The 16,598-nt window shown below is 31.3% G+C and overlaps 1 protein-coding gene across 10 annotated transcripts in view; it reads right to left on the bottom strand.

Moving 5' to 3' along the window:
* The window catches only part of LOC145297575 (uncharacterized), a 362,397-nt gene that overhangs the window by 39,599 nt on the left and 306,200 nt on the right, over window positions 1-16,598 (bottom strand). For all 10 annotated transcript variants that reach the window (XM_080143592.1, XM_080143600.1, XM_080143597.1 and 7 more), the window contains one exon: window positions 1,603-1,749. In XM_080143592.1, coding sequence (XP_079999718.1) covers window positions 1,603-1,749 — 147 coding nt within the window. The remainder of the gene's footprint in view (window positions 1-1,602; window positions 1,750-16,598) is intronic.

Here is a 16,598-nt window from a genome sequence, read left to right on the forward strand (position 1 = left end):
AACATTCCTCGTAAGGTACAAAATAATAAATGATAGTTAATAAAAGCTGAGAGTTAATAAGAGATAAGGTGAGAAAGTAATAGTGTATACAATAAGAATGAGAAAGGGTAAAACAACAGAGTCACTTTGGTAATTAATTGCAAATTACAGCTAATTAGAATGATTAAAATGAGTTTCTTTTTCAGGCATAACTGCAGAAATCAGAAATATTTTAATGTGCATTTTGTGTGATTAAAATATGTAGGAAAAAAGCCACAAGGGGGAAGCCATCGATTAATTTGGCTTTAGTAGGAATGTAAGCACAAATTAAAACAAATGTCAGGTTATTTGTTTTATAGTATGTAATTTAGGTCTCCAAAATCATGGTAGATGATTTCTTTTGTTCTTTACAGCTGCCTTCGCAATGAAGAGATGTGACTAGGCTCCTTGCTATTCTATTATTATTTCGATTGAAGGTGCTTGAACATCAACTTATTTCCTCCTCATAAATCATACACAGCAAGAACTCATTTTACTACCACGATGGAAAAAAAAAAAAAATTTCTTTTTTTTTTTGTGCGGAATTTTTACATATCTTCTGCGCAAACACTTATCTGTGGAACACATTACTACTTGGTAATCTACCAAGCCAATCTCAACAGATTTGTGTCATGAGCCGTCCCCCACAAATGTTCAAATTTAATCATTCTCAATAAAATTCATCTTTCAACTGACAATCATTGCACCTTATTAAACCTTATCCTAAAATGTCTTTTCACTTTGATAAGTGGTAATTCATAAGAAAGGAAAAAATAAAATGTCATCTGATAGAAATTTATCTTTTTATTTTGCTGACCATTTTTGCCACAGGGAAGAATCTATTAGATATGTATACGGAAATAAAACCTGACCAGTAAGGGTTGAGGACACACGTTGCATGGAGAGAAACAATATGAAAATGATACCATGACAAGATACACCTGAAGAAGGTTGGAGATTACATCAACCGAAATGTTATGAAAATAACTTTCAAGATGAGAGCAGTAGTCTAATGAATCCAAATAATACAAATAACCAATCCTCATTTCAAAATGACAGAAACATAAACCCATTTCTGTTCTATATTTTTGACGAGTAAATGATGAAAGTTCAAGGTGGCCAAATACCAACTAAATAACAAAAGGTGTAATAATACCAGTTCATAGATACTATCCTTTTATACTAACACTTTAACCTTGAAGTAATATTTTTTGGCTCCTTGGATCAAGTACAAGCTTTGTCTGAGGCGATTTCCATAAAAAAAAAAAAACACACTAAAAAAAACACTGATCATTACAAGGAATAAAAATACCTTGTTCTTTTTCAAACAAAAGTTAATCCCAGAACTAAAGTAATGCAACAGCTATCAAGTCATTCTGTTTCTGTATAATAGATGACAAATATGCTAATGGAAAGATGCAATATGTTTTGTAAAATAAAAGTTTTTTTTCTTATCAGTTTTTCATTTTATTTAATCAGAACTTGAATGTGAATTTTAAACACGAAAAAATAAAAATAAAAACGAACATACACCCCCCCTCCAAAAAAAAAGCAAAATAACAACAAAAAAACACAATAACTCACTATAGGTAGAGTTTTGGCTTCCATAGCTTTGCTATTTTCTTTTTCACTGCAAACATTCCGCAGTTGGGTTTTTAGGTCCATTTTGTCTTGATGTAATTGGACCAATTCTTGTTCTGTATGGTCAAGACGTTCTCGCAAGGTCTCCACCTAGATGAAAAAAAAAAAAAATTCATCATAGCTAAGTTTGAACCAAAACATTATCTTGCAGACCATTCATAAATAGTAATTCTCAAGATAAAAAAATTAAACAAAAAGAAAGCTGCTTTTGTTAAAAGAGTAAATATTGAAAAAAAAAATAAAAGCAGTTCTGTAAAAAGACTATTTAATTGATGCGTACTTTACTGGATTCAACATGCAACAGATCTTATACATCAATGTGCAACAAATGCAATTGTTATTGACCGTACTAAAAACGTGACAATAAAAATGACTTCCGTGGTTGGCCAATGAAAAAAATCTTTAAAGAATTGTTTTTTTTTTTTGTTTTTTTATAGATAGATTTATAAAAGGCTGTTTTATTCAGAAAAATCTTACATTTCTATTATAAAGAGTGATGTGTATTTATTTGTAATTATGTGTGTCCCATCACACAAAAGTTTGCCTTATGAAGGGAGAATACAAATCTATAGTCAAATCTTTCCTTTTTCTGTTTTATTTACCAATTTATAAGTTTTTTTTGTTAACTGCTCAGTTGAATCATTCTTTCTTATTACTTTATATGTGAATGCTGATTGTTTAATTGTTAACCATTTCATTTCTGCTAACGTCTTTGATGTTTTCAACATCTGGAATTACCTTTTTTTATGTCTAGCTGCCCCCCTACCTCCCAATAATCCAAAGAGAGAAAGTTATAAAAAAAAAAATTTTTTTTAAATGGTTAGAGCTTTTTTTTTTTTTTTTTTTTTTTTAATTTTATTTCAAAAATTTCTTTAGGAAATCAGAAATGACTTGCAGTTTTCTTTTCACTTTCTGATAGTTCAGTCCTATCCTATTAAAAAAAAAAAAAAAGCTTTAGAAAGACTTACATTGGAAAGCAAATAGCATATCTGACAACCCTCACCATCTGCAATGAATTAAAAAAAAAACAAAAAAAAAACCCCTTCCACTCTAAAACGTCAACGATAGGTGTTTTTCTTTAAGTCATCAGAAATGATACTTTACATATAAAAAGATGAAATTATAGATGCAATTCTATAATTTTATAGAAATATTCGTGCAAACACTGGTGAAGCACGATTTTTGACAGAAAGTGTCGTACTAACTATACAATAATGAAATAATCAAGAACTATTGAATAAGGAGTTTACAAAGAACTATTCATCAAAACCGGTTGCTAAGGTTGCTGAAAGAAATGGTTTCACCATAAACATTCAGATCCTTGTTATGCCTCAGTTGAAATGAAAGGCTTATTCTTTGTGGAAGCTCTTTTTTTTATCAAGTTACTAAGACTGGTTTAAAATGGAGTGTTAAGGAGTGGTCGAGCGAAGCAGTAAATTATCTGTTTATCTATGAATGAAGAGTTTGATTACTTATAGGAATAGTTTATGACAAACATTTGGTTTACATTGGATTGGAAGATGACCATGTCTGCAGGGAAGTAGCTCCATGTTAATGTGTTCCACAGATTGGAAGTTCTTAGAAAAAAAAATATGTTCATAGAAATTTCATTTCATACTAGACATATGGAGGAAGAAAGGAAAGTTCTTTTCAGATGTGGTAATAAGACGAGTTCTTGCTGTGAATGTACTACAGGAAGGAACCAAAGATTAAGCTCAGATACCTTCCATGAAAAAAAAAAACGATAAAGTAGAAAAAGACTAGCAATGTCTTTTCTGCAAGAAAGAGGCTGTAAGCATCCCCACTAGATTGCATAATTGATTTTGTATTTTGTCGAAACAGGAAAAGGATGCTCTGAGGGGTACCATTCTGGATAGGCAGCATTATTTTATCTTTGGACATATCTGACTCTTATATAGGTCTAGGATTGCAGCGAAAGTTAAGTACTTTCTAGAGCAGTAGAATGATCCAAACATTTTCCAAGATGCCTTGGCAACAGATTGGATATAAAGTTTTATTTTATATCGATTTATTAATTGTTATACAAACTAAAAAAATGTTACTTATAAAAAAACGTAAGATTTTGACTCAAAAATGATATGCCTAAATATGCACGTTTCTACTTACATCCCAATGAGGACAAAGTTAGACACAACGTCAATTTTAGATGTAGGAAAAATCCAGCTCCTTAAAAGAGGTAATCTAGATTGGAACAAAAATAAAAATAGCCTCAGTGTAGAAAGATTTCTATCTTACTGCATATACACATTAAGTTTCTTAATACATTTATATACGAAAAGTAGACTTGCTCAACATTTATCACGACCTAGTCTGAAAAACACCTTAACAAAACTGGTCTGGATGGAGAAATCACTGAAGACATGTTACAAAAATATGTCTAATATAACTTGTATGGACATAGAAACGGCTGACCATTTATTAGGAGTCAACACAAAAAAGTGGGGAAAGAGGAAGTGAACTTCTGAGTTATGTTTTTTTACCTGGTTAAATCAACAAATGGTTGACCACCCCATTGTCATGTGATCAAGGACTCCATGTACTTGGGGAGAAAAAACTGAACTGTTTTTCTATTTTGGTAATATTGGACATCAGTGAAAATAAAAGTTAATCAAAATCAAGCAATCAATAATAATAAAAAAATATCAAAAAGCAATGACTTATGCAATAAAAACATTTAAAATAACAAAAATAGGCAGGTATATTTACAATAACATTATGAACCATGAAATTAACTAGAATTTAAAATATTAAAAGGAAAAAATAATGAAATTAAAATAAAAATTGACTTTCATTTAATGTCTACAAATCCTTTAAGTTTCTTATAAAGAGTAATATATATATATATATATATATATATATATATATATATATATATATATATATACACACACATACACATGGTGGAACGATAAAATTGTCGCTCTAGGAAAGACGACATGATTCCATTTTCTGTTTTGTTTCAGACCATCTAATAGTTGGCCAGTTGTGTACAAATTATGTCTGAAAGTAACACAATGTTCAACGAGCGAGATTTGAGATGCGCTGCTATACAACTCATGCTCTCTATCGATCCAAGTTATGACAACAGGACCATTGCCAGCACTCTTAAAATACAAATCCGGATGGTTCAATGCTTGAGGGTACAGATCAACACATTGGACAACTAATGGTGATGGTCTTTCCTGTGGTTTCAAGTGAGGGCCACATCATGCCCCCTCACATCTTCAAAGTCGGCTTGAAAGTCAACACCAAAGTGTACTTGGATGTGCTGAAGAGTGTGATGAGCCCCTGATGCAATCACGTGGCCGCCAGCAGATACTAGGTGTGGCAGCAGGACTTGGCACCAGCTCAGAAATCCACAGAGACCCAGGCTTGGCTTCAGAAAGAGTTTTACCACTTTGTACCCTTCTCTCACTGCCCCCCCTCCTCTCCCGACCTGAACCTGCTGGACTACTTTGTTTGGTCATATGTCGAGAACATCACCAACATGACCTCCCATAAGATCAAAGCCAGCCTGATCGCAGCCATCCACCAAGTATTCGCCAGGCTCCCACTGGCGCTTGTGGAAAAGACGTGCTTCCAGTTCCAGACCCGTATCGAGGCAGTGATTGAGGCTGAAAGCAGCTACCTTGAATAGATGTCAGTTCTACTACATAATCAAGTTAGCTGAATTGATTTTTTCTATGAATGTTTTAAAATAAAGCTGTATTGTTGTATTCTTTAAGATGACAATTTTATTGTTCTACCCTGTTTATATAATATCAAAATATATACATGTTTATATAATATCAAAATATATACATGTTTATATAATATCAAAATATATACATGTTTATATAATATCAAAATATATACATGTTTATATAATATCAAAATATATACATGTTTATATAATATCAAAATATATACATGTTTATATAATATCAAAATATATACATGTTTATATAATATCAAAATATATACATGTTTATATAATATCAAAATATATACATGTTTATATAATATCAAAATATATACATGTTTATATACTATCAAAATATATACATGTTTATATAATATCAAAATATATACATGTTTATATAATATCAAAATATATACATGTTTATATAATATCAAAATATATACATGTTTATATTTTTTCTCTATTTTTTTTTATTTGTTTACATATGTGAGTATGAAATGTCTTTAAAAACAAAAAAACTTTTAAAAACAGAATTTCAGCCATTCCTTCTGGCCGCCTTCAATATCGAAAGGTATGTGTGTATGGTGGGTGGTGGTAGGAGAAAAAAAAATACATCCAATGAGATGAAGAAATGTTTACATGTGACCCTTGTGTATGCATCTCAGCATCTTCACACTTAAAGAGGTCAATAAGGTGGGTGGTGTTGTAGATTTTTTTCAAAAAATAGGTGGGCTATAAAATGTTAGTGTGTGTGGATATACAGGTAATCACGTTGACACACCAGTTCTTGTCAGATCACTGAAGTTAAGCAATGTTGAGCTTGGCCAGTACCAGATGAGTAACCATTTGGGAATTCTAGATGTTGTATGTGCTCTCTGCTTATCTCAGCATTGTTTCCAGTCGTCCTGATTCTCCACTTATTATTGGTACTTAACACCGACTCAGGAGAGATGCGGTTGGAGATTGCACAACTCTTGTCACAAAAATTCCACACGCCTTACTGTGGATATCCATCGTCTGACAAGATTGAAGGAAGCTACCATCTATACTCACACACACACACACACACACACACACAAAGGCCCCTCCTCCTCAAACATGAAAATTAAAACTAGGTGAAAAAGAGATCTCTAGAAACTAGAGTTGAAAAAAAAAAAAAAAAAAAAAAAAAAAAAAAACTGTGTTGCTAAGTAACCAGCACAAAAAGTTAAAATGCTCACAACTGCCATAAAAAAAATAAAAACAGCAAATTTATATTTTTCTTGTAAACACTGGCCTTATAAGGATTTATTGTTGTGCATACATCACTAGATCTGTAGGTGAATGATTAAAAAGCATATATATATATATATATATATATATATATAGAGAGAGAGAGAGAGAGAGAGAGAGAGAGAAGCTCAATGTAATTACAGAGCAATTTGAGCTTATTAAATAAGGATTGATATATAAGAAAATATATTTCTATAGAAATATATTTATATATACATACAAGAGAGTAGTCACTTATCAAGGCCTGAAGGCCACTTGAGGATAAGGGTTAATGAGTATAAAGTGGCCACTGAGACAACAGCTTAGTAATCATCAATGTGGAAATTGGGCAGAATTTAATTATTTAAAAGGGCAGAAAATCAAGAACTTTACATTGGACTTGAAAACGTCGATGTTGTAGTAAGCAGGCCAGCAAAATTGAGTTTGACAGGTGAGCAGTTCTAAGAAAAAAAGCTTTATTCATAGAATTTGCACTTAGATTTAGGTACAGATAGAGGGGAAATTGCTGGTAGCCGTTGTAGCTAGACGAGTGCTTTTTGTGAAAGTTTGTTGAGAGGGAGTATAAGTATAGTTTTTATAAACTCAGACGAACGGTCGCCATGAAAATAACGATAGAGCAGAGACAGATTCACGTCTCTTCTGTGGGAAAGAGATTGTAGGGAAGAGGAAATGGCATCACCTACTAGGTTTTGAAACTAGTTTTGAACTTTATCAAGGCAGGGTGCTCTGAGCAGCTTCTCCAGATGTGGCAATAGTACTCCATTTTAGGTTGTATTTGGCTCTTAAGCAGGTAGAGAACCATGAGGAATGAGATACTTTCTGGAACGGTAGAATAAGTATTTTTTCAACGATCTTGGCAACAGATTTGATTTAAGTTTTTTATTTCAAGTCAGATGTGAAGGTAGGTCTCAGAAGCTTGTCGAAGAGGTGCTTCTTTGAGATGATAGCCATCCATATCACTTGGCCAAGTGGGGATCAGAGCATTGGTGGTGAAAAAATAGAAACTTGGTGTTGGATGTGTTAAAATTAACCAGCCATTCTTTTTCTCTATTGTATCACGTGCTCAAGGTTGGAGGAGAGAGACTCTGAAAGATCTTTGCCATTGCTGGCCTTTGAAATGTTGCCATACATGCTATTGTTGTCTGCATATATGTCGATAAATGAACTTATTTGTTCATTGATTTGGATGGTCATTAATGGAAGATAAGGGAGTTGGGCCCAGAATGGATCCTTGAGGCACGTCAGTATTGATACTTTGAACTTCTGCCCACTGATGACTACTTGGATAAACCTATCAGAGAAAAAAGATTCAATGGTTGAGAAGCCATTTCCAGATATTCCATGGCTTCAGAGGTATCTCTTTCTGCCGAACTCTATCAAATGCCTTTGATATGTCGAATTCTATTGCTCTAGAGAGGAAGCCCCTGTCAATAGATTCACTGATTGTATGTAATATTACAATCATCACCTGTAGATCTCACAGGATGGAAACTATATTGTTGGTCACTAAGTAGGTTGTTTTTGCTGAGGTGTTCGACAATATCTTTATCATGGATTCAAGCAATTTACTCATGATGCACAGAAGACTAATTGGTTTGTACTGAGATGCAGAAGATCTATCTCCAGTATTTTTTAATATTGAGCAGTTTGACATGAATATTTATAACAATCACATCGATGCACACACTTAAATTTGTATACATTTCAGAAAAAGATTTCATAAAACAAATATAGTTATTGATCCATGCATATTGAGAAATTAATGTGTCATTGTTTTCTTTTAAGCTTGTTCAATGAAATTGTTCATTATAAGATATTAAAAATAGCAAAGGACAAGAATCATTATTACTAATTAATATGTTTATTAAAATGTGTTTTAAATAATGTTAATCAGTTATAAAAGTTATGCAGTGAAAAAAAAGATTTTAATATATTTCTCTCTGTCTACATACACACACACACACACACAATATATATATATATATTAGTAATCAATGTATATGAAAAAATATTTTCAATAATAAAACAAACTTATCAGAATAGAAAACACATGATTTTACAGAAGAATGTGTATGATATATATATATATATGTGTGTATGTGTGTGTGCGGTCACATCATGGCATAGCGGTAAGATGTCAGGTTTTCTTTCACTTTCTTTTCTGCCTTCTCATCACGGGTTCAAGCCTGCCTGCCTACTACCACTTTTTTTTTTTTTTTTTTTACACCTACAAACACCCAGGCAATGCCGGGCACCCAGGCTAGTATACTATAAATGACAAATGAAAACACTAAACGATGAAAAACAAAGTTTCTAAAAAATATGAAGATGCAATTTAATTACAAATTATAGCAACACAATCACATATATGAATTTATGATGCAAGTTAATGGACAATTAAGTCAAATTAGACTTTCTAGGTTGGATACAAACAAATGATTGTCACAAAAAGTGTCAGAGTAGAATTAAATGCACAGAATTCATAGGACATAATTTCTGATGCAAAACGATATAGTTAAATAAATGAGAATAGACAAAGACAAAATGTGGAACGACACAGTACAAGAAAAGGCAGAACAAATGATAGATATCAAGACAGCAGCCATTACATGCTGGGATGCAAAGCAGTCTTGCAAATAAGATATGAATGAATTGTCAGTATAATTTTCTTGAGTGTGTATAAAGAATAAAACAAGAAAAAAAATTATATATGCTCCATATTGATAGGGATGACTTTTTGACTCAAAACAAAATGTAATCATCTTTATATATAAATATAATTATGAAAAAAAAAAAAAACTATTTTCAACAAATTTTGGATTATCTTAAGTAGAACGATTCCAAGTGTAAATGTGGTATTGTGGTGACTGATATGGTCTAGCTAAGAATAGGATAAACATTATCATTTTAGACCCAGAATGACCAAAGAAACCCATTTCCCCCCCCCCCACACACACACATTTGATGGTCGTGGGTATAATTTGTTTTAAATGTGTGTTTTTTTAAATATTTTTTGCAAATAAATAATTCAAAGTGTAGTTTCTGTTTTGATACTACACATGTTTTACTTTGTTTTCGATCAGTGAAAAAGACATCCTTCTAGATTAAGGCACGTTTCTTTTATGTCCCAATTCAATGTCCCTTTTTGGAGAGCTGGATTTCCCCACATTAAACCCCGACCTTGTGTCAAGCTCTACCTTCGTGGGGAGGCAAGTAGAAACCCAAAAATGGGTCAAAGAAAATGTTCAAAAGATAATAAAAACAATTCTTAAAAAGAAAAAAACTTTTATCTAAAATAATTAAAAAAAAAAAAAAAAAGTAGGAATCACTGAAAACAAACTGGATAAAATAAAATTAGGTATTGAAGATTCAAGTGTTGGGAGATTAGTAAATGAGATTCTATCAGCAAAAAATACTAGACAAAAATCTAAAAGATGAATGTGATAAAAACAGTAGTTAATGGTTTGAGAAGATTGGGATAAAGAAAAAAAAACATAATAGAGAACGTGCAATCAACCAGTAAGGCAGACAACATTATCCGCAACAATAGAAACAGATCAACAATTTAGGGATAGGAAAAAAAAAGAAGTCACTTGGCCCAATTGTGTCGTTGTGAAGCTGAACCAAACAACAAAAGAAAACGCTGAAAAGCAACCGACAAACCATAATAGAACGATAATAAACAATTTAATGTTACCTTCTTAAATGTGTCCTACCTTTTCTTTGCAATAGAGAAGTCATTGCTGATTATGATCTAAACACCGGCATGATAAGAATGTAATAGTGTTTTCTTGCTGATATCATCTGCAATATTTTAATTCAAATCCCTATTTAGGGGAAAAGTTAAATTTGCTTATGTGTGCGATATCAAGCCCCCCCCCCCTCCCGGGCTGTAGATGGACCAAGAATAAAGATAGAGATTTCATTAGTGATTACAATCAAAATCATCCAGTTTGGATATTTAAAGTACTGTGAGTGCCCCAAACTCTGGAGTGGGAAACAGCAGGCAACATCTAGGGCCGTTTGGAACATCTTAGTTGGTGGGTAAATGTTTGGCATCCGATAGGATGCTCCATCCCCAGCTTGAACAAATTGATAAGAAGATTAATAAAAAAAAGGAGGTAAAACGTATGGAATGGTTTACTCCTGCTGCTGATATCATATGTGTCTCAATGTGTTCGACTGCACTAATCTAAGTTCCGATTTTTTTTTCGATTTCTGATAAATCATCCCAACACTAATATATATTAGTGTTGGGGCGATTAATCAGGATAAAAAAAACAAAAACATAGCTTTTTGAGGTATCTGAATCAGTATCAGAAATATTTACATCGATTTTTCGATGCCAAAAACGATGCTTTTAATTGCTTTTGATTTCTTTGTTTTTGCTTAGAATTTCCACCACTAACGATAAGTACATTATTGCCTCACTGATCACATTAACCCTTATCCTCAAGTGGCCTTCAGGCCTTGATAAGTGGTAACTCCCTTGTAAAAATATATACAAGTTACGAAAATATTTATTAGTAAGTAAGCTAGATAGAATTTTCTGGGTTTCATCCTCGTAAGGACTCATCAGGCCAAGATGCATTTTAGCCTAACAAATCTTCATGAAGATGAAACATGGAAAATTTCCTGTAAATTAATTGCCATATTATCGTAACTTTTTACTCAGCTCTACTCGTGTATTGAGCACTATTGAAATACTGAAAATTCATACATAAAATATATTTTATATGGATACATAAAATAATATTAATACCAATAATAATTATATATATAAAATCAAGAGATGATTATTCAGTTTATAAGTCAAAAGCTTCTGTAAAGTTAAAGACAATATAAATATGGTAAACCTAACCAGATAAAAAAGCTCAATACAACAAATATAGGTTCTATTATTATTATTATTATTATTATTATTATTATTATTATAAAAGAACAAAGTTAAAAACTAAATTACAATTTACAAGAATTTATTATTCGACAGGAAACTCAGAAAGCAACAATGTTGCTTTCTGAGTTTCCTGTTGAACAATAAATTATTGTAAATTATAATTTACAGTCTTTAACTTTCTTCTTATATATCTGACGAGAAGCATTTTGCTTCAAAATGTCATGGCCTAAATAACTTTTTCCCTTATTCCTCTTTCTGTAATCCTTATTGAATTCACCATGTAATAAAGTTTCTACGTAACTTATCTGTCTACTCTCTCTCTCTATATATATATATAGGCCTTTTCAGTTTAGTAGTTGGAAGAGATTTTTTTTATTAACTTTTCACTTTTATCTTCATATTTTGCCAAGTGTTGAATTGTGCATTTGTTGAATAAATTTATTAGCTTCTTTTTATAAAAAAGAAAACATTACATTTTGCAAATACGATAAAATATTACAAATAATTTCATTTGCTAAAAATCAAAATCTGTAAAGTAAAAGAAAAGAATTTTGAAGCAAAATACTGATAAGCATGTTGAGCAACACAAATTCATTATAAGCTTGTAATACAAGAGTTTAAATCCTAGCAGAAGCTATTGGTGCCCATTTTGGAATAATAGTCTTCAGAAAGGCATGAATAAAAACAAAAGATTTATCTAAATACCTTTCATTATTTATACCTCTTACTCCTCATACCTAGGTATTCAAAGTTACATATGCGAATATAGTAACCTTTATAGTATATATATCTATTATAATAAATCCACATTTTTGTGCTTGCATGTTTGTTCATAATAGCATCATAGTATATATATATATATATATATATATATATATATATATATATATATAGAGAGAGAGAGAGAGAGAGAGAGAGAGAGTGACGTCATACACAATATCATGTTATATGATGGGGGCAAAAATGAAAGTAGATTCCACAGACAATGCCAGGCAACCTGCTAATAAATATATATATATATATATATATATATACACACATATATATATATATACATACACACACACACACATCATCATATATAGACCTATATATGTTTGTATAATTTGTCACACTTCTATCATTACTTCTATTGGCGTATATCAATAGGATTGTCAGCTAACAATATACTCTTATATCGGTATTTTTAACCCCTCTCCTCCTTAGCTTTATATTAAAAATACCTATTAGAATTTAAGTTAAAGGGATTCCACTACAAACTCATTTATTAAATGGCACAGAGTTTGCTTAATCGGTTATTTTATAATTATTTGGCAAGAAATTAGTAAGGGCCAAGGGAAAACATGAGAGGAAGTGAAAAAAGGGATTCGAGAGAAAAAAGGATAAATAAAGACCTGGTCAGAGATAGGTTAGTTTGGGAGTTAATTTCTAAAAGCCGTTTAACACATGTCAGCATGTAAAACAGCCGAATATGATGAATTTAAATATTGACGCGTGTTCACCAAACAAGATTAAAATTTCAAGAGATAACTCACCAGAGTTCTGTTGATTTTGGATCAGGAAAGTAATCCTCAAGTAAATAGACTCCAATAAGAACAATACAGCGTTTAAGAGGCATATAAAGGGTTTACCATCGTGTTTGTCAGGAATAGTTGCTAAAAGCATTGCATTTTTTATTTGAGTTCAACACACATTCTAGCATGGGAACTGTAAAGAGTTGCTCGACTGTTTTTAGTTGAAGATGGAAACGTAAAGAACAAATAAGACGAGAGAAAAATGTTGTTGACGACAGATTAGAAAAATATTTCGCCGCGACCCCGAGTATGCCGTGGCAAGAAAATCCACAAGTTAGGTGCATCATGTTAATATCCGTTTTGAATGAGGTTTTCAGCATAGTGTCAAAGTAATAATGATAATAATACAAGTGCCAGGACCGGCTAGATGACTTCATCATAGACTCGGACATTATTATTTTAATGGCTGTCAACTTTCAGTAGGAAGAGATGAAGAACAAGAACGGAACGAAAATAAACACACATATATTAACACCAAACTAGATTCATTTTATGCATAACGACTACACTTATGTAATGAACTTTTTTTTGTGTTTGTTTTTTTTACATTTATTTATTTTTGTAAAGGCAAGCAAACAAATATATACTTCGAGATTCAATACTGGATTTTCTGGTTTAAACACATTTAAATTGGTTTATACTTTGTACTATAAACAAACAATATCATTTCTGTCTTGAAAACACAAAGCTTTTATCTAAATATTACATTGTAAATAAAATACTGACTGATTTTTTTAAACTGACTTTTAAAAAAGTTAATTTAGGCAGAAGAAGCACTGAAAGATTCTCCTAGACACAATACTCTCAAACATGTCTTCTGATGGGCTCCAGACATTGTTAGCATCTTGTCAATTCTTGAATCAGTTGATCTTGACAGAAGGGATGGCAAATGGCCCAATAATTTGATGGTGCTTATTTTTTTTAAACAGCAAGTTGCTAATATAGAATGCTACATGTATCAACAATTTTGCACTCTGGTTGGTAACAGAATTGGCAACAAACCCTGGACATACAGCAGCAGAGGTGACAGTGGATAAGTGGTTAATGACTTACAACCTGGGTGTGTCAAGTTTGAGTTTAGTTTGTTTTTGCAAACGCTTTCACTGAGAGATGTTGACAACTTTGATGTGGTTCTTCCTGTAAGTACCTGGTGCCTTTCTAAAACGAATTATAACTACAAAGATAACAGGGAAACGAATGCAAAAAAAAAAAAAAAAATATCTGATTCATTTGAAATGAGTGTGTGATGACAGCAGTAGTGATGAACCAAAAACAATCTGCCACTCTTTTCAACAGATTTGTATTCCAACTGATTACCATGGATACTAATCGGATAATTATTTTCACTAAGCAGAACTTCTTCAACCATCTAAATCTATTAATGATGTGCTATGCTGAGGACCATCATGAATCGCCTTGGCTCTATGAACGCTTCCTCATCAACCTTATTTGATGGAATAGTTTGAGCCAGCTCTTGACATGCAAAACCAGCATGACATCCAATGAAACTTTCTGGTGTTATGAATATAGTCTTTTTAAATTTTCCAGTAAAAAAAGATTTAGAATTAAAAAAAAAAAGAAGTAAAAATTTACATTGACGCATACTCTTAAATAAATGTCCAATAATTTCTTTTTGAATAAAATTTTTGAGCATTAATATACAGATTGAAATTAGGAGTGTTTATATTTTCTTGCAAGAGTTCAAATTCAGTCACAGTCAATCTCGGTTTAAGAATCAAGTTTGAAATATAAACATCACAGCCGATGGTTATTTTTAATGCATCTAAAACCAAGCATTTATCTTTACATCATCAACGCTCTGATCCTCATTTCAGATCAGGAGTAAAGGTCAATCCCAGAAGCTTTTTAAACAAAAAACAATCAAGCTGGAAATCCTTTGGTTCTCTAACAAAAATTTATTCCTAAATCACACAGATATCAAGATAAGCATAACATCTAATAAAACACTAACAGTTCTGTGATCTGTTTTTTTTTTTTAGAACTGTTTTTCTTAGGAACTATATTTTGAAATACCTGCTAAAATGAAAGTATATTGCAAAATGTGTAGTAAAATTCGCAAGATATATGCTAAAAATAATCTAAATAAAAAATTTGGTACTCGTTTACATTGATAATCTTTTAAACCAAGGCATTTAGTTGAACGTGCTTAATTGTCATGTTGAAATTAGTATAAATTCCAAAAATTATATATATATAAAAAAAAAAAAAAAAATGATCCCATAGAAAAGTAATTACAAGTATAAATAGAATTTATCAAATTATCAAATCCTTTTCTATGTTTTAATGTGGAAGAGTTGTGTGGCCAATTCAGTATGACAAACAAGGGAGATAACCTTTTACTTAAAGGTTTGCCATCTTTAAACACAACATCTGGGAATGTAACTGTGACTGATTTTTTAAAAGTTTATATAAGATACTTCTTACACATCATTCACTGGACCATTTTTTTTTTTTTTTTTTTTTTTTTAATTTATACTAATTTTACCATGACACATAAGTACGTAATAATGTTTTCACCTGAAATGCGTTGGTTTAAAACACCAATGTAAACAAGCACCAAAAGTTTACAAAGTATTTTTTTTTATGAAATAAGGTTTTATATTATACATTATTGTTTGGATTGATGCTTAATAATATTTTATATTAACCTATTAAATACCTAAGAAGAAAAAAGTCTATATATGAGAAATTAATCTTTTTTTAGATAATTATAATAGGAAAATATGATTCGGTTTTTGTACAAAATTTTCGAATAAATTATGTTGAAAACTGAGGTTTCACTGTATAATGTTTCCTAAAAATCAATAGAGCATGCGATGAAGTAGATTCAGAAATTCTGTTATTTTTAAAATTTCTTTAAGCGTTCCATACAAAAATGTACATGCTTAATAATGACATGAAACGTTTGTTAAAGTTCTAATAATTTTGTTCACTTATACAATTTTGAATGTGAGTCGGTAATCACAAAGTTGAAATACAATCCTTCCTAAACAACCATCAATAAAAAAAAAAAAAAAAAAAAAAATGGAGTGAAGAGCCCTCACGAGATTGGTCAGTACAGAGATGGTTTCAGAAATTGTATAGCAGTGATGAGAACCTTGAAAAATGAAAGCACAATAACCAAGCATTCTTGACAGTAAGCTTTTGACATCAATTGTTAAAACCTATGTCAAAGTATTAGAGAAATGTTTTACGAAAACTATAAAGTTGAAAAAACTTTGATAAATGGGTTCTACATGAATTTAATGAATAAATGCACGTTTCTGAAATCTGGTCATTATTTTCTGAACAACCTAATATACATACCAAAACATGATTAGTACATTAATCACCGCAAAGAACTTTTCTTTTTCTCTGGACTAAAAAATCAAATGGAACTTTCATGAACAAATTTTCTTTCCTAGAACATTTGATTTATAAAAACGAAATAGCATGAGGCTGCTCCCCAACATACTACAACGTGATGCTTTTC

Source organism: Euprymna scolopes, chromosome 18 (genome assembly GCF_053919585.1).
Source record: "Euprymna scolopes isolate OS-2025 chromosome 18, ASM5391958v1, whole genome shotgun sequence".
Lineage (NCBI taxonomy): Eukaryota > Metazoa > Mollusca > Cephalopoda > Sepiida > Sepiolidae > Euprymna > Euprymna scolopes.